Below are 17,387 nucleotides of genomic sequence, written 5' to 3'. Positions count from 1 at the left end.
CATTAATGCTGGATTTTGTCGATGGCCGCACTTGAGAGAGTATAAAACGGTTATAGGCCAATCAGACAATACGGGGGGGGGGGGGGGGGGGGGGGGGGGCTGGGGGGGGGGGGGGGCTGGGGGGGCTGAGAGACGGAGTCTGTGAAACCGGGACCACATAAACCAACTGGAAAGAGACGCAGCCTGCCTGGCTTGTGCTGCAGCGTAAACATTCATAGTGACGTCAGAGCCTGTAAATCTGTCGTGGCTTTAACCCATTAAGACCCGGGCTGCATTATTGTTGGCGCCTGTTTTTGACCTGGCTGCGCTCCTAGCTGCTGTTTTGATTTTTCTCTTCTGAACTATCTTGTGATGGTACGGCTCTGTACTCGTCTAAAGTAACGTGTCAGATTACACAGATGCACACTCACAGAAACATGCAGCTTGCGTGTTTTTTTCAAAGACAAATGTATTTGCTGCTTAATGGCTTAACCGTTTCGTGAATGAGGCGACCTCGTGGTGGGACAGGAGACAGGAGACAGGAGACGGGTAAAACATCTATCCATCAATCTATCTATCCATCCATCCATCCATCTATCCCATCTATCCATCTATCTATCTGTCTGTCTGTCGATCTGTCTGTCTGTTTGTCTATTTATCTATCTGTCGATCTGTCTGTCTGTTTGTCTATCTATCGATCTGTCTGTCTGTCTGTCTGTCTGTTTGTCTATTTATCTATCTGTCGATCTGTCTGTCTATCTGTCTGTCTGTCTGTCTGTTTGTCTATTTATCTATCTGTCTATCTGTCTGTCTGTTTGTCTTTATCTATTGATCTATCTATTGATCTCTCTATCTATTTATCTATCTGTATCTATCGATCTGTCTGTCTATCTATCTGTCTGTTTGTCTATTTATCTATCTGTCGATCTGTCTGTCTGTTTGTCTATCTATCGATCTGTCTGTCTGTCTGTCTGTCTGTTTGTCTATTTATCTATCTGTCGATCTGTCTGTCTATCTGTCTGTCTGTCTGTCTGTTTGTCTATTTATCTATCTGTCTATCTGTCTGTCTGTTTGTCTTTATCTATTGATCTATCTATTGATCTCTCTATCTATTTATCTATCTGTATCTATCGATCTGTCTGTCTATCTATCTGTCTGTTTGTCTATTTATCTATCTGTCGATCTATCTGTTTGTCTGTCTATCTATCGATCTGTCTGTCTGTCTGTCGATCTGTCTGTCTGTTTGTCTATTTATCTATCTGTCTATCTGTGTCTGTTTGTCTTTATCTATTGATCTATCTATTGATCTCTCTATCTATTTATCTATCTGTCTATCTATCGATCTGTCTGTCTATCTGTCTGTCTGTCTATCTGTCTGTCTGTTTGTCTATTTATCTATCTGTCAATCTGTCTATCTATCTGTTTATCTATCTATCTACTTATCTCTTTATCTATATATCTATCTATGTATGTATGTATCTATCAATCTCTCTATCTATGTATCTATCTATCTATCTCTATCTATGTATCTATCTATTTATCGGTCTCTATCTATCTATCTATCTCTCTCTCTCTATCTCTATCTCTCTATCTCTATCTCTGTCGATCTCTCTATGGAAGACGAGCACTCAAATGAATGACAGTCTCACGTGACCCTATAGGTGCCGTTTTCTCCCACAACATAAAGCTTATTTTAAAAAAAAAAGAAGAATTGAATATATATTTATTAATTAGTGTCCAAAACTGCTTATTTTTCCCTACCAAGTTATTTTTTTTTATTTGATTTGATTTTTTGAATTCTCCGTCGTCTTTTCTAGCTTCATCCACGTCTCCTCTCTTTCTCCGTGTCTTACCCCCTCGGGTTATTGTTTTCGCTGCCTCCTGCCGCTAACGCCCACGCTTCAGCTGAATAAACAACACGGAGGGGGATGGGAGCGTGTGTGTGTTTCTGTGAGTGTGTATCTGAGTGTGTCTGTGTGTCTCTGTGTCTGTGTGTCTGTCTGAGGGTGCGTCTGTGTCTGAGTGTGTGTGTGTGTCTCTCTGTCTGTGACTGTGTCTGTGTCTGAGTGTGTGTGTGTCTGTCTCAGGGTGCGTCTGTGTCTGAGTGTGTGTCTCTCTGTCTGTGACTGTGTCTGAGTGTGTGTGTGTCTGTGTGTGTCTGTCTCTGAGTGTGTGTGTGTGTCTGAGTGCGTGTGTGTGTCTCTGTCTGTGCGTGTGTGACTGTGTGTCTGTGTCTGAGTGTGTGTGTCTGTGTGTGTGTGTGTCTGTGTGTGTCTCTATGACTGTGTGTGACTGTGTGTGTGTGTGTGTGACTGCCCAGTGTGGACTACTGGTTAGGGCTCTGGACTCTTGACCGGAGGGTCGTGGGTTCAATCCCAGGTGGGGGGGACACTGCTGCTGTACCCTTGAGCAAGGTACTTTACCTAGATTGCTCCAGTAAAAACCCAACTGTATAAATGGGGAATTGTATGTAAAAATAATGTGATATCTTGTAACAATTGTAAGTCGCCCTGGATAAGGGCGTCTGCTAAGAAATAAATAATAATAATAATATGACTGTGTGCCTCAGTATGTCTGTGTGTGCGTGAGAGAGATGGGAGAGCGGGGGGGGGGTCCTCATTTGAAATTCGGAAATTGGAAACCCCAATTAACCTCAAGCAGCACTGCTTTATTGCTGCTCATTGAAACACGGTAGTTGACGTGAGCGATTAAACACCAATTGAGATTCTGATGAGCAGAACACCATTCTCTTCAAGTGAACGTGCGCCTCTCTGAATATCTGCACTAGCGGAGCTGAGGAGGGACTGGGAGGGAGGCAGTGTGGCTCTAGCGGAGCTGAGGAGGGACAGGGAGGGAAGCAGCGTGGCTCTAGCGGAGCTGAGGAGGGACTGGGAGGGAAGCAGCGTGGCTCTAGCGGAGCTGAGGAGGGACTGGGAGGGAAGCAGCGTGGCTCTAGCGGAGCTGAGGAGGGACTGGGAGGGAAGCAGCGTGGCTCTAGCGGAGCTGAGGAGGGACTGGGAGGGAAGCAGCGTGGCTCTAGCGGAGCTGAGGAGGGACTGGGAGGGAAGCAGCGTGGCTCTAGCGGAGCTGAGGAGGGACTGGGAGGGAAGCAGCGTGGCTCTAGCGGAGCTGAGGAGGGACTGGGAGGGAAGCAGCGTGGCTCTAGCGGAGCTGAGGAGGGACTGGGAGGGAAGCAGTGTGGCTCTAGCGGAGCTGAGGAGGGACTGGGAGGGAAGCAGCGTGGCTCTAGCGGAGCTGAGGAGGGACAGGGAGGGAAGCAGCGTGGCTCTAGCGGAGCTGAGGAGGGACTGGGAGGGAAGCAGTGTGGCTCTAGTGGAGCTGAGGAGGGACTGGGAGGGAGGGAAGATCGCAAGCTGCATGTTTTCTTGCTCGGGTGATGGGGAGGGTTAATAACAGTCTTGTCCAGGATAATAGAAATCTTAAGTGAGATTCAGAGGCAATCGATACTCGCTCTGTTTGCTCGCTCTCCTCGGATCTGCCGGCGATTTCAGTAAAGCGAGTCCTGACATGTTTAATGTATGATGTGAGCGGGCTGGCTGACTGACTGCTACAAAATTGACAACATTTTTCTTCAGCCTAAAAATCCACACGGGGCTGGGAATCAGACTCCCGCTGCACAGCAGTGTGATCCAGTCCTGGTTTCACTAGGAGTTTAATAATAAGACACACCTGAGCTTGTTAGCTAGACACACTGGGGGCTGATCAAGCTGGTAGCAGTAAAACCTGGAATGGATCACGCTGCTGTGCGATAGGAGTCTGATTCCCATCCCTGATCTCTCTGTCTAAATATCCCACAGTTCCCAGCAATATCCTGTAGCTGTCTTCACTATAAAATCAGCTACAAACCTCCTTCAACCAAAGTCTATCTACAGGGCTGGGAATCAGACTCCCGCTGCACAGCAGTGTGATCCAGTCCTGGTTTCACGAGGAGTTTAATAATAAGACACACCTGAGCTTGTTAGCTAGACACACTGGGGGCTGATCAATAGGATTTTGTTTTGGTTGACTCTGTCCTTGACATTAGCTAGCTGTTAATTGGCTTCCATCGCGCGTGTTTTAACAAGTCCCTCTAGAAACACAGTCGGTTGTTCCCGTGTTCCCTTGTGACCTCATGATAATTTGACAATGCGAGGAGGTGTTTGTATGTCATCCTGTTTTAAATTAATACGTTATTTTTGACAAGATGATGACAGATTTTGTTCTCTTTTCCTAAAAATGATTTTATAGAAAACAAATTGACACTTAAAAAGTAGTGAAGTGAAAATTAAAGCATAGGGAAGCATTGTAAAGCACAGAGAGGTCTGGTAAAGCATAGAGAAGCATTGTAAAGCACAGAGAGGTCTGGTAAAGCATAGGGAAGCATTGTAAAGCACAGAGAGGTCTGGTAAAGCATAGAGAAGCATTGTAAAGCACAGAGAGGTCTGGTAAAGCATAGGGAAGCATTGTAAAGCACAGAGAGGTCTGGTAAAGCATAGGGAAGCATTGTAAAGCACAGAGAGGTCTGGTAAAGCATAGGGAAGCATTGTAAAGCACAGAGAGGTCTGGTAAAGCATAGAGAAGCATTGTAAAGCACAGAGAGGTCTGGTAAAGCATAGGGAAGCATTGTAAAGCACAGAGAGGTCTGGTAAAGCATAGGGAAGCATTGTAAAGCACAGTGAGGTCTGGTAAAGCATAGGGAAGCATTGTAAAGCACAGAGAGGTCTGGTAAAGCATAGGGAAGCATTGTAAAGCACAGAGAGGTCTGGTAAAGCATAGGGAAGCATTGTAAAGCACAGTGAGGTCTGGTAAAGCATAGGGAAGCACTGTAAAGCACAGTGAGGTCTGGTTAAGCATAGGGAACAATTGTAAAGCACAGAGAGGTGTGGTAAAGGGAAGCATCCACTAGGGGGCATAGTAATAAAGCTAAAAAGAGGTGAGAGAATGGATTTTAAAGATGGTCAGCGCTCCTTTAAAGGGAGGGACCAGCAATACTGTTAATAAAGCTAATAAGAGGTGAGAGAATGGATTTTAAATCCGGAAACTCATTTAATATACAGGGGGTGTGGACGGGTGTATTTAAATAGACAGTGGGGTTGTCAGTGCAGCTGGCTCAGCGGATCAGGTCACAGTGCTGGTATCGCTGAGCTGGGCTGGCTCCTCACAGGAAGGGGTTGGTGGTGTGCAGGCGAGGCAGGGGCTGGGTGGGGTACGCTGGGTAAAGGCTGGCACAGGGCTGGGAGGCTGAGCCAGGGGGTGCGTCTGGCGGATCAGGCTGACTGGGGTACATGCTGGTGAAGGAAGGGGCAGAAGGGACAGGATTGCAGTTCCCTGCCAGGGCGATGGGGCTGCAGGCTGGGTGAGGAGAGAGACATGAGAGGGCAGGAGCTACGGAGCAGAGGAAAGAAAGAAAGAAAGAAAGAAAGGAAGTAAGTTTGAATCTACAACTTCTCATCTACAACTGCAGCCAAAAACTTTGCATCACCCTGTAGAATGAACTTGCTGGGCTAGGACTACGGCTCCCAGCATGCCTCTGCACCCGCGGCAATGGTGAGGCATGCTGGGAGCTGTAGTTCTTTATGGTGTGGTCTCGTATCACAAGCGATACAGACCTCTATTGCGATACATCATGTACAGCTGTGGACAAAAGTTTAGCAGCATCACCCTCTATATAGAATGAACTGATTCAGCTTCATAGAGTCCAATGAAAGCTGCTGAATAATGTTCCCTTGTTAACATATTGAATTCCACCCCCTCTATATAGAATGAACTCCCTCAGCTTCATAGAGTCCAATGAAAGCTGCTGAATAATGTTCCCTTGTTAACATATTGAATTCCACCCCCTCTATATAGAATGAACTCACTCAGCTTCTAGAGTCCAATGAAAGCTCCTGAATAATGTTCCCTTGTTAACATATTGAATTCCACACCCTCTATATAGAATGAACTGATTCAGCTTCATAGAGTCCAATGAAAGCTGCTGAATAATGTTCCCTTGTTAACATATTGAATTCCACACCCTCTATATAGAATGAACTCCCTCAGCTTCATAGAGTCCAATGAAAGCTGCTGAATAATGTTCCCTTGTTAACATATTGAATTCCACCCCCTCTATATAGAATGAACTGATTCAGCTTCATAGAGTCCAATGAAAGCTGCTGAATAATGTTCCCTTGTTAACATATTGAATTCCACCCCCTCTATATAGAATGAACTCCCTCAGCTTCATAGAGTCCAATGAAAGCTGCTGAATAATGTTCCCTTGTTAACATATTGAATTCCACCCCCTCTATATAGAATGAACTCCCTCAGCTTCATAGAGTCCAATGAAAGCTGCTGAATAATGTTCCCTTGTTAACATATTGAATTCCACCCCCTCTATATAGAATGAACTCCCTCAGCTTCACAGAGTCCAATGAAAGTTATTCTACTGTTAATAAAGCTAATAAGAGGTGAGAGAATGGATTTTGAAGATGGTCAGCGCTCCTTTAAAGGGAGGGACCAGCGATACTGTTAATAAAGCTAATAAGAGGCGAGAGAATGGATTTTAAAGATGGTCAGCGCTCCTTTAAAGGGAGGGACCAACGATACTGTTAATAAAGCTAATAAGAGGCGAGAGAATGGATTTTAAAGATGGTCAGCGCTCCTTTAAAGGGAGGGACCAACGATACTGTTAATAAAGCTAATAAGAGGTGAGAGAATGGATTTTAAAGATGGTCAGCGCTCCTTTAAAGGGAGGGACCAGCGATACTGTTAATAAAGCTAATAAGAGGCAACAGATTTCAAAAAATCCCTCCCACACACACACACAACGTATATTAATATTATAAAGAGCGCACCTCCAGTCTGGAAGGGGTTGCTTATCCGCTCCACGGTCGCCACGGCTTCCAGACTGACCAATCCCGAGCCGGCTGTGCCTAAGAAGCTCTCGATGGGCGTGGCCTGCGCGCAGGAGCAGCCGAACTGACTCCCGCAGGGGGCCAAGCTCCTGGACTGAGAACCGGGGAACAAACACACCAAGGAGGTGCAGGAGGCTGGAGCCATGCTGAGATCTGGGAAGAGGCTCCTGGATGCTGGAGGAGGGGGGGATTCGGGGAAAGTGGCCCAGTTTCGAGAGCTGTGCCTGGGGGGAGCAGGGTGAGGGGTGCAGGGTACAGCGTGTGGTTCTTTGTTGTTGAGAGTGGTGACGGTGATGGAACCTGGGGAGGAGAGAGAGAGAGAGATTGGGATTGCAGTATTAATCAAGTCCAGGGAGGTGAATCAGACTCCTATTGCACAGCAGTGTGATCCATTCCAGGTTTTACTGCTACCAGCTTGATCAGCCCCCAGTGTGTCTAGCTAACAAGCTCAGGTGTGTCTTATTATTAAACTCCTAGTGAAACCAGGACTGGAAGACGCTGAGAGAGACTTCTAGTGGAAACGTTTGCCATTGAATTTACACTGAAGACGCTGAGAAAGACTTCTAGTGGAAACGTTTGCCATTGAATTTACACTGAAGACGCTGAGAGAGACTTCTAGTGGAAACGTTTGGCATTGAATTTAAACTGAAGACGCTGAGAAAGACTTCTAGCGGAAACGTTTGGCATTGAATTCACACAGAAGACTCTGAGAAAGACTTCTCTGTCTGTAAAAGGTCAGGGCAGAGCTGCAGGTTACAGGAAGCCTTCAGAAGCCTTTGGTTTCCGCTTCACTGTAAGAACTCGGTTTCTCTGTATGTCTCATAGTCTCATGACTAACGTGGCTGAGTGAATTGGAGCTAGTCTTTTTTCACATGTGGTTTCTCAAGCTCGGAGCAGCAAAGGAAGGAAATGCTGTTTGCCACATTTGCAAATGCAGTGCATGAGAAGCATCTATAAGTCTAGTAAAAAAAAAATCTGTATATTTAGAATATCTAGTTCATTTCCAGTGCAAACCTAATCTAATCTACAGCTGTGGACAAAAGTTTAGCAGCATCACCCTCTATATAGAATGAACTCCCTCAGCTTCATAGAGTCCAATGAAAGCTGCTGAATAATGTTCCCTTGTTAACATATTGAATTCCACCCCCTCTATATAGAATGAACTCCCTCAGCTTCATAGAGTCCAATGAAAGCTGCTGAATAATGTTCCCTTGTTAACATATTGAATTCCACCCCCTCTATATAGAATGAACTCCCTCAGCTTCATAGAGTCCAATGAAAGCTGCTGAATAATGTTCCCTTGTTTTTTTTTTAGCGATATCATTTTGTAGTTTGTTTTGATAACATCACCATGTTAAATAATAAAAGATCTAAGTTATATTCATATAGTTTTTAATTTAATTTTAAATCATGTCTCAATCCTAAAATTCTAGGTGATGCAAAACTTTTGACCACGGCTCTAAAACTGGGGCTACACAGAATTCAATATACATAGAATTCAATATAACAACAGGGCCATAGACAGTGAATGCAAATATAACCCTTACAGTGCTTCCATTGAAGCTGAATCAAACACGATAGGAAACACATTTCATTTTTAGCTGTCGCTTGCTGACAGATTTCCTTTGTGACAGTAAGTGGTGGTCTGTCTGTGTCTAAGACAGGAGGACAGAGAGAGACCGGATGTGATGGGGTGAGGTCTCTCTCTCCCTCACTGTCTCTCTGTCTGTCTGTCTGTGTCTCTGTCTGTCTGTCTCTCTCTCTCTGTGTCTATCTGTCTCTCTCTGTGTCTCTGTCTCTCTCTCGCTCTCTCTCCCTCACTCTCTCACTCTCTGTCTATCTGTCTGTCTGTCTATGTCTCTGTCTGTCTCTCTCTCTCTCTCTCTGTCTCTCTTTGTGTCTCTGTCTCTCTCTCCCCCTCACTCTCTCGCTCTCTGTCTATCTGTCTGTCTGTCTATGTCTCTGTCTGTCTCTCTCTCTCTCTGTCTATCTGTCTCTCTCTGTGTCTCTGTCTCTCTCTCGCTCTCTCTCTCTGTCTCTCTCTCCCCCTCTCTCTCCCTCACTCTCTGTCTATCTATCTGTCTGTCTGTCTCTCTCTCTCTGTCTATCTGTCTCTCTCTGTGTCTCTGTCTCTCTCTCGCTCTCTCTCTCTCTGTCTCTCTCTCCCCCTCACTCTCCCTCACTCTCTGTCTATCTATCTGTCTGTCTGTCTCTCTCTCTCTGTCTATCTGTCTCTCTCTGTGTCTCTGTCTCTCTCTCGCTCTCTCTCTCTGTCTCTCTCTCCCCCTCACTCTCCCTCACTCTCTCTGTCTGTCTGTCTGTCTGTGTCTGTTTCTCTCTCTCTCACTCCCTCACTCTCTCTCTCTCTCCCTCACTCTCTCTCTCTGTGTCTCTCTCTCTCTCTCTCTCTCTCTCTCTCTCTCTCTCTCTCTCTCACCTGCTGTCTCCGCGGTCTGTTTTCTCTGGCCTGCTCTTAGAGGGTCGAACTCTGCAAAATCCTCTGCTGGTGTGGAACAGACTGGGAGAGAGAAGGCAGTGGGATTTGAGGAGCTCAGTGGTTAGATAAAGAAAGTGCTGGGCTGCAGTGTGGAAGGCAGTGGGGTTTGAGGAGCTCAGTGGTTAGATAAAGAAAGCGCTGGGCTGCAGTGTGGAAGGCAGTGGGGTTTGAGGAGCTCAGTGGTTAGATAAAGAAAGCGCTGGGCTGCAGTGTGGAAGGCAGTGGGGTTTGAGGAGCTCAGTGGTTAGATAAAGAAAGCGCTGGGCTGCAGTGTGGAAGGCAGTGGGGGTTGACCAGTCAAACTGGGTCGACTGGTTTCCATCCCCGCTGAGCTCTCAATTACTGAACGAGACCCTGAATCGAACGTCAGTTTAATTAAAACGTTTGTAATTGTGTTCAGCTCTTACACGCTTGCAGATCTCAAGTTAGCTGTAACATTTGAGAAGAAACTTCTGCAACTTTTTAGGAGCTGAGAACAATTAAAAAGATCTAATTCAGCTAATTCTGAGTTCGATTCAGGGTGTGGCTCAGTAATTGAGAGCTCAGCGGGGATGAAAAGCAGCCGAACCAGCAGGGGCTCGGAGGAGCTGCTTCAGTAGATCTCTCTGTGAACCTCGATGAGCTTTTAACAAGAAGATTCAAGGAGGGGACAACAAACTGAAGCAATGCAAGAGATTGCAAAGCCAACACCATGAACGATACAGAACGGGGAGGAGAGAGAGAGAGGGAGGAGAGAGAGGGGGAGGAGAGGGGGGGGGGCAGGGGGGGTTGTTTCATTTTGCACAGCCCTGTTTATTGTGAGGATTTTACCTGCTGGTCTCCACGGGTCATTGTCTGCCTGCATCAGAGTGTGCTCCCAGGGGTCACTCCTCATCTGGGATGGGGGCGACAGAACAGAGTCCTGACTCTCCTAAAAAACAACAGACAATATCATAGATTGTAATAATCACTACAACCCTGATTTAAACTTCCCATAGTAAAAGCACAGTGATAGCTAAAGCATATGGAAGCATTGTAAAGCAGAGATAGGTCTGGTAAAGCATAGGGAAGCATTGTAAAGCACAGAGAGGTGTGGTAAAGCATAGGGAAGCATTGTGAAGCACAGAGAGGTCTGGTAAAGCATATGGAAGCATTGTAAAGCAGAGATAGGTCTGGTAAAGCATAGGGAAGCATTGTAAAGCACAGAGAGGTGTGGTAAAGCATAGGGAAGCATTGTAAAGCACAGAGAGGTCTGGTAAAGCATAGGGAAGCATTGTAAAGCACAGAGAGGTCTGGTAAAGCATAGGGAAGCATTGTAAAGCAGAGATAGGTCTGGTAAAGCATAGGGAAGCATTGTAAAGCACAGAGAGGTGTGGTAAAGCATAGGGAAGCATTGTAAAGCACAGAGAGGTCTGGTAAAGCATAGGGAAGCATTGTAAAGCACAGAGAGGTCTGGTAAAGCATAGGGAAGCATTGTAAAGCACAGAGAGGTCTGTGCCTTAGGGAAGCCCGGGCAGACCACAGGGGGCGCTGGTGAGCCGAGGGCGCCCTGGCTGACCCAAGCCCTCCAGTCTCCAGTTTATTCTCCAGTCTGGTTCACCGTTTGCTGCTCCTGCTCCTCTGTGCTTTCAGCCAATGTGATCTGCAGCTGCATTTCCTCTTCGGGTTTGGATTGAGGACAGATCTCTCCTAGTCTCAGCTCTGCCATCGGACAGCCTGCAACACAGGGAGGGGATAAACACAGCCAACCTTCAAGGTTCAAATCCCAGCTCAGCCACCGACTCGCTGCGTGTGTGTGTGTGTGCGTGTGCGTGTGTGTCCCTGAGCGAGTCGCTTCACCACCTTGCGCTCCGTCCTTCGGATGAGACGTCAAACAAACAAGCTCCTATTGGAAGTGACTCTGCAGCAGCCAGACTCCCTGTGTGTGTGTGCGCGTGTGTGTGTGACCCTGAGCGAGTCGCTTCACCTCCTTGTGCTCCGTCCTTCGGATGAGACGTCAAACAAACAAGCTCCTATTGGAAGTGACTCTGCAGCAGCCAGACTCCCTGTGTGTGTGTGCGCGTGTGTGTGTGACCCTGAGCGAGTCGCTTCACCTCCTTGTGCTCCGTCCTTCGGATTATTATTATTATTATTATTATTATTCATTTCTTAGCAGACGCCCTTATCCAGGGCGACTTACAATTGTTACAAGATATCACATTATACATTATTTCACATTATACAGTTATCACATTATTTTTACATACAATTGCCCATTTATACAGTTGGGTTTTTACTGAAGCAATCTAGGTAAAGTACCTTGCTCAAGGGTACAACAGCAGTGTCCTCCACTGGGGATTGAACCCACAACCCTCCGGTCAAGAGTCCAGTGCCCTAACCACTACTCCACACTGCTGCCCTGGATGAGACGTCAAACAAACGAGCTCCTATTGGAAGTGACTCTGCAGCAGCAGCAGCAGTTGTTGATGATGCAGAGTTCACCCCCCTAGTCTCTGGAAGTCGCTTTGGAGAAAAAGCCTCCACTGAACGACTCAATAATAATAATAATAATAATAATAATAATATTCTCAATGCATCGGTTATCGTTGATTATCATCAGTCTCGAGATCTTATATGGAGAACAATGCTGTCATTGTACAGTCCTGTACACAAATACATATTGCAGTGATTTATATTAATAAGGGACAGAGGGATTCTTAAGCTGAGGGAACACGAAGCTACTGTGGTTGTTTTTTTTATTATTAATGAGTCACTTTATTAAGAGTCACTTCCAATAGGAGCTCGTTTGTTTGACGTCTCATCAGAAGGATGGAGCACAAGGAGGTGAAGCGACTCGCTCAGGGTCACACACACACACACACACACACACAGGGAGTCTGGCTGCTGCAGAGTCACTTCCAATAGGAGCTCGTTTGTTTGACGTCTCATCAGAAGGACGGAGCACAAGGAGGTGAAGCGACTCGCTCAGGGTCACACACACACACACACACACACACAGGGAGTCTGGCTGCTGCAGAGTCACTTCCAATAGGAGCTCGTTTGTTTGACGTCTCATCAGAAGGACGGAGCACAAGGAGGTGAAGCGACTCTCTCAGGGTCACACACACGCACACACACACACACACACACATAGAGGGAGTCAGTAGCTGCTGCAGAGTCACTTCCAATAGGAGCTCGTTGGTTTTACGTCTCATCCGAAGGACGGAGCACAAGGAGGTGAAGCGACTCGCTCAGGGTCACACACACGCACACACACACACACACACACATAGAGGGAGTCAGTAGCTGCTGCAGAGTCACTTCCAATAGGAGCTCGTTGGTTTTACGTCTCATCTCTCCGCGTTCCTTCGCTTGATGATGTTTTTGAACTGCTCCCCCCGTGACCCTCGCTGTGGGGTGCGACTGCGCTGACCTGGGCAGTGGAACTGTGCTCTGTCCCTCTCTCTGTCCCTGTCCCCGCTCTTCAGTCCCACGGCCAGCCTCTGTCTGGTCCTGAGGGCCGCTTCTCTCCCTCTCTGAAGGGCCGCCTCATCCGACAGCAGCTGCTCCACCTGACGGGCCTTCACGCGCACAGAGAGACCTGGGCACGAGTGTGTAAGAGCAGAGCAGGCAGCTGTCAGGTGATGTATCTGTTTAACACACTTAACGGACACAGAGTCCCTTGATATATATATAAGCCCCAGAGCAGTTAGCTGTCAGGTGATGTATCTATTTAACACACTTAACGGACACAGAGTCCCTTGATATATATATATATATATAAGCCCCAGAGCAGTTAGCTGTCAGGTGATGTACCTGTTTAACACAGTTAACGGACACAGAGTCCCTTGATATATATATAAGCCCCAGAGCAGTTAGCTGTCAGGTAATGTAAGTATTTAACACAGTTAACGGACACAGATTCCCTTGATATATATATATATATATAAGCCCCAGAGCAGTTAGCTGTCAGGTAATGTATCTGTTTAACACAGTTAATGGACACAGAGTCCCTTGATATATATATAAGCCCCAGAGCAGTTAGCTGTCAGGTGATGTATCTGTTTAACACAGTTAACGGACACAGAGTCCCTTGATATATATATAAGCCCCAGAGCAGTTAGCTGTCAGGTAATGTAAGTATTTAACACAGTTAACGGACACAGAGTCCCTTGATATATATATAAGCCCCAGAGCAGTTAGCTGTCAGGTGATGTAAGTATTTAACACAGTTAACGGACACAGAGTCCCTTGATATATATATAAGCCCCAGAGCAGTTAGCTGTCAGGTAATGTAAGTATTTAACACAGTTAACGGACACAGAGTCCCTTGATATATATATAAGCCCCAGAGCAGTTAGCTGTCAGGTGATGTACCTGTTTAACACAGTTAACGGACACAGAGTCCCTTGATATATATATAAGCCCCAGAGCAGTTAGCTGTCAGGTAATGTAAGTATTTAACACAGTTAACGGACACAGAGTCCCTTGATATATATATAAGCCCCAGAGCAGTTAGCTGTCAGGTGATGTACCTGTTTAACACACTTAACGGACACAGAGTCCCTTCATATATATATAAGCCCCAGAGCAGTTAGCTGTCAGGTGATGTATCTGTTTAACACAGTTAACGGACACAGACTCGCTTATATATATAAGCCCCAGAGCAGTTAGTTGGCACCCTTGATAAAGATGATCAAAAAAGACTGTATAAAATAAACAACACCAGTACTGAGCTTTACTGTAATTTTCCAACATTATTAATGACTCAATGGAATCAACCAAAATTACACATTTCTCAAATTAGAAATTGATTTCCAGTGAAGTGTCACAGTTATTGGCCCCCTTGTTTTCAGTACTCTGTGCACCCTCCCCTTGCAAGGAGAACGGCACGGGCTCTTTTTCTACAATGTTTAATGAGATTGGAGAACACATTGGGAGGGATCTTAGCCCATTCCTCCATACAGAATATTTCCAGATCCTTGAATCCTGGACTGCCCTCTTCAATTGAAACCACAGGTTTTCAATGGGGTTCAAGCGAGTCTGTGTCCGTTAACTGTGTTAAACAGGTACATTACCTGACAGCTAACTGCTCTGGGGCTTATATATATATGAAGGGACTCTGTGTCCGTTAACTGTGTTAAACAGGTACATCACCTGACAGCTAACTGCTCTGGGGCTTATATATATATCAAGGGACTCTGTGTCCGTTAACTGTGTTAAATAGATACATTACCTAACAGCTAACTACTCTGGGGCTTATATATATATATATCAAGGGACTCTGTGTCCGTTAAGTGTGTTAAACAGATACATTACCTAACAGCTAACTACTCTGGGGCTTATATATATATATATATATATATATCAAGGGACTCTGTGTCCGTTAACTGTGTTAAAATTGATATATAAATATATATAAAGCCCCAGAGCAGTTAGCTGTCAGGTGATGTATCTGTTTCACACACCTGACCCACAATGCAGTGCTCCAGACCCTCACCCTGGTCCTTGCCGTCCGGGTCGATGTAGTGGAATCGCTGGAGGTCCCGGATGCAGGCGCCGTGCTCCCTGGCCTGTTGAGCCACTCTCTCGGAGCCGGCGCGGAGCAGGTAGTCCAGGAGGAGGAGGGACTTGAACACGTGACGCCAGCTCCGCCCCCCGTGGCTCAGCCTCTCCCACAGCGCGGCGGTGATCTCCGCCAGCCCGGAGACGCTGTAGGTCAGATCGGCGATCTCGGACATCAGCGAGCTGGACGGGCCCCAGGGGTCGTTGGAAGTCGCCTCTCGCACCTTGATCTCGGCCTCCGAGTATTTCTTCACCAGGTTCTTGAACTGACGTCGGAAAGACGACATTTTGTTTGTGTGTGTGTGTGTGTCCGCGTTGCGGGTGTGATTTCAGAGGCTGCAAAGAGAAAACAGCACCCGCGACGAGACGGTTAAATACACGACGGACGAAGTGAAAAAAAAACAACTTTTCAGCGTCTTCAGAATAATCTCAATGTAGATTAGATTAGGTTTGCACTGGAAATAAACTAGATATTCTAAATATACAGATTTTTTTTTTTACTAGACCTATAGATGCTTCTCATGCACTGCATTTGCAAATGTGGCAAACAGCATTTCCTTCCTTTGCTGCTCCGAGCTTGAAAAACCACATGTGAAAAAAGACTAGCTCCAATTCACTCAGCCACGTTAGTCATGAGACTATGAGACATACAGAGAAACCGAGTTCTTACAGTGAAGCGGAAACCAAAGGCTTCTGAAGGCTTCCCGTAACCTGCAGCTCTGCCCTGACCTTTTACAGACAGAGAAGTCTTTCTCAGTGTCTTCTGTGTGAATTCAATGGCAAACGTTTCCGCTAGAAGTCTTTCTCAGAGTCTTCTGTGTGAATTCAATGGCAAACGTTTCCACTAGAAGTCTCTCTCAGCGTCTTCAGTGTAAATTCAATGGCAAACGTTTCCACTAGAAGTCTCTCAGCGTCTTCAGTGTAAATTCAATGGCAAACGTTTCCTCTAGAAGTCTCTCTCAGCGTCTTCAGTGTAAATTCAATGGCAAACATTTCCACTAGAAGTCTCTCTCAGCGTCTTCAGTGTAAATTCAATGGCAAACGTTTCCACTAGAAGTCTCACTCAGCGTCTTCAGTGTAAATTCAATGGCAAACGTTTCCACTAGAAGTCTTTCTCAGCTTCTTCAGTGTAAATTCAATGGCAAACGTTTCCACTAGAAGTCTCTTTCAGCGTCTTCAGTGTAAATTCAATGGCAAACGTTTCCACTAGAAGTCTCTCAGCGTCTTCAGTGTAAATTCAATGGCAAACATTTCCACTAGAAGTCTCTCTCAGCGTCTTCAGTGTAAATTCAATGGCAAACGTTTCCACTAGAAGTCTCACTCAGCGTCTTCAGTGTAAATTCAATGGCAAACGTTCCACTAGAAGTCTTTCTCAGCTTCTTCAGTGTAAATTCAATGGCAAACGTTTCCACTAGAAGTCTCTTTCAGCGTCTTCAGTGTAAATTCAATGGCAAACGTTTCCACTAGAAGTCTCTCAGCGTCTTCAGTGTCAATTCAATGGCAAACGTTTCCACTAGAAGTCTCTTTCAGCGTCTTCAGTGTAAATTAAATGACAAACGTTTCAACTAGAAGTCTCTCTCACTGTATTCAGTGTAAATTCAATGGCAAACGTTTCCTCTAGAAGTCTTTCTCAGTGTCTTCAGTGTAAATTCAAAGGCAAACGTTTCCACTAGAAGTCTTTCTCAGAGTCTTCAGTGTAAATTCAACGGCAAACGTTTCCACTAGAAGTCTTTCTCAGCGTCTTCAGTGTAAATTCAACGGCAAACGTTTCCGCTAGAAGTCTCTCTCAGCGTCTTCAGTGTAAATTCAATGGCAAATGTTTCCGCTAGAAGTCTCTCTCAGCGTCTTCAGTGTAAATTCAATGGCAAACGTTTCCACTAGAAGTCTCTCTCAGCGTCTTCAGTGTAAATTCAATGGCAAACGTTTCCACTAGAAGTCTTTCTCAGCGTCTTCAGTGTAAATTCAATGGCAAACGTTTCCACTTAAGTCTTTCTCAGCGTCTTCAGTGTAAATTCACATTATTCAGCAGCTTTCATTGGACTCTATGAAGCTGAGGGAGTTCATTCTATATAGAGGGGGTGGAATTCAATATGTTAACAAGGGAACATTATTCAGCAGCTTTCATTGGACTCTATGAAGCTGAGGGAGTTCATTCTATATAGAGGGGGTGGAATTCAATATGTTAACAAGGGAACATTATTCAGCAGCTTTCATTGGACTCTATGAAGCTGAGTGAGTTCATTCTATATAGAGGGGGTGGAATTCAATATGTTAACAAGGGAACATTATTCAGCAGCTTTCATTGGACTCTATGAAGCTGAATCAGTTCATTCTATATAGAGGGGGTGGAATTCAATATGTTAACAAGGGAACATTATTCAGCAGCTTTCATTGGACTCTATGAAGCTGAGGGAGTTCATTCTATATAGAGGGTGATGCTGCTAAACTTTTGTCCTCATCTGTACATGATGTATCGTAATAGAGGTCTGTAT

The 17,387-nt window shown here is 45.7% G+C and overlaps 1 protein-coding gene across 1 annotated transcript; it reads right to left on the bottom strand.

Annotated features, from left to right (window-relative positions):
- Positions 1 to 5,137: 5,137 nt before the first annotated feature.
- Positions 5,138 to 15,182, bottom strand: LOC117432747 (epsin-2-like). Its single transcript, XM_059019857.1, has 7 exons — positions 14,831 to 15,182; positions 12,764 to 12,931; positions 10,952 to 11,067; positions 10,183 to 10,282; positions 9,313 to 9,393; positions 6,816 to 7,175; positions 5,138 to 5,331 (listed from the first exon to the last, which is right to left on the bottom strand). The coding sequence occupies exons 1-7, from the start codon at positions 15,180 to 15,182 to the stop codon at positions 5,138 to 5,140; spliced, it is 1,371 nt and encodes a 456-aa protein (XP_058875840.1).
- Positions 15,183 to 17,387: the final 2,205 nt, after the last annotated feature.

This window comes from Acipenser ruthenus, unplaced genomic scaffold (genome assembly GCF_902713425.1).
Source record: "Acipenser ruthenus unplaced genomic scaffold, fAciRut3.2 maternal haplotype, whole genome shotgun sequence".
NCBI lineage: Eukaryota > Metazoa > Chordata > Actinopteri > Acipenseriformes > Acipenseridae > Acipenser > Acipenser ruthenus.
Note: the sequence above shows the minus strand (reverse complement) of the source record. Positions and strands in the feature narration are given on the sequence as shown.

Bases quoted from the DNA above. Each gene is read 5' to 3' on its own strand.
- LOC117432747 (XM_059019857.1), bottom strand. From the start codon at position 15,182: ATGTCGTCTTTCCGACGTCAGTTCAAGAACCTGGTGAAGAAATACTCG. The intron at 7,176-9,312 runs GTGAGAGAGAGA...TCTCCTCCCCAG, and splicing joins ACAGACCGCGGAGACAGCAG to GTTCCATCACCGTCACCACT. The intron at 5,332-6,815 runs GTGCGCTCTTTA...CTCCTCACCCAG, and splicing joins CAACCCCTTCCAGACTGGAG to CCTGCAGCCCCATCGCCCTG.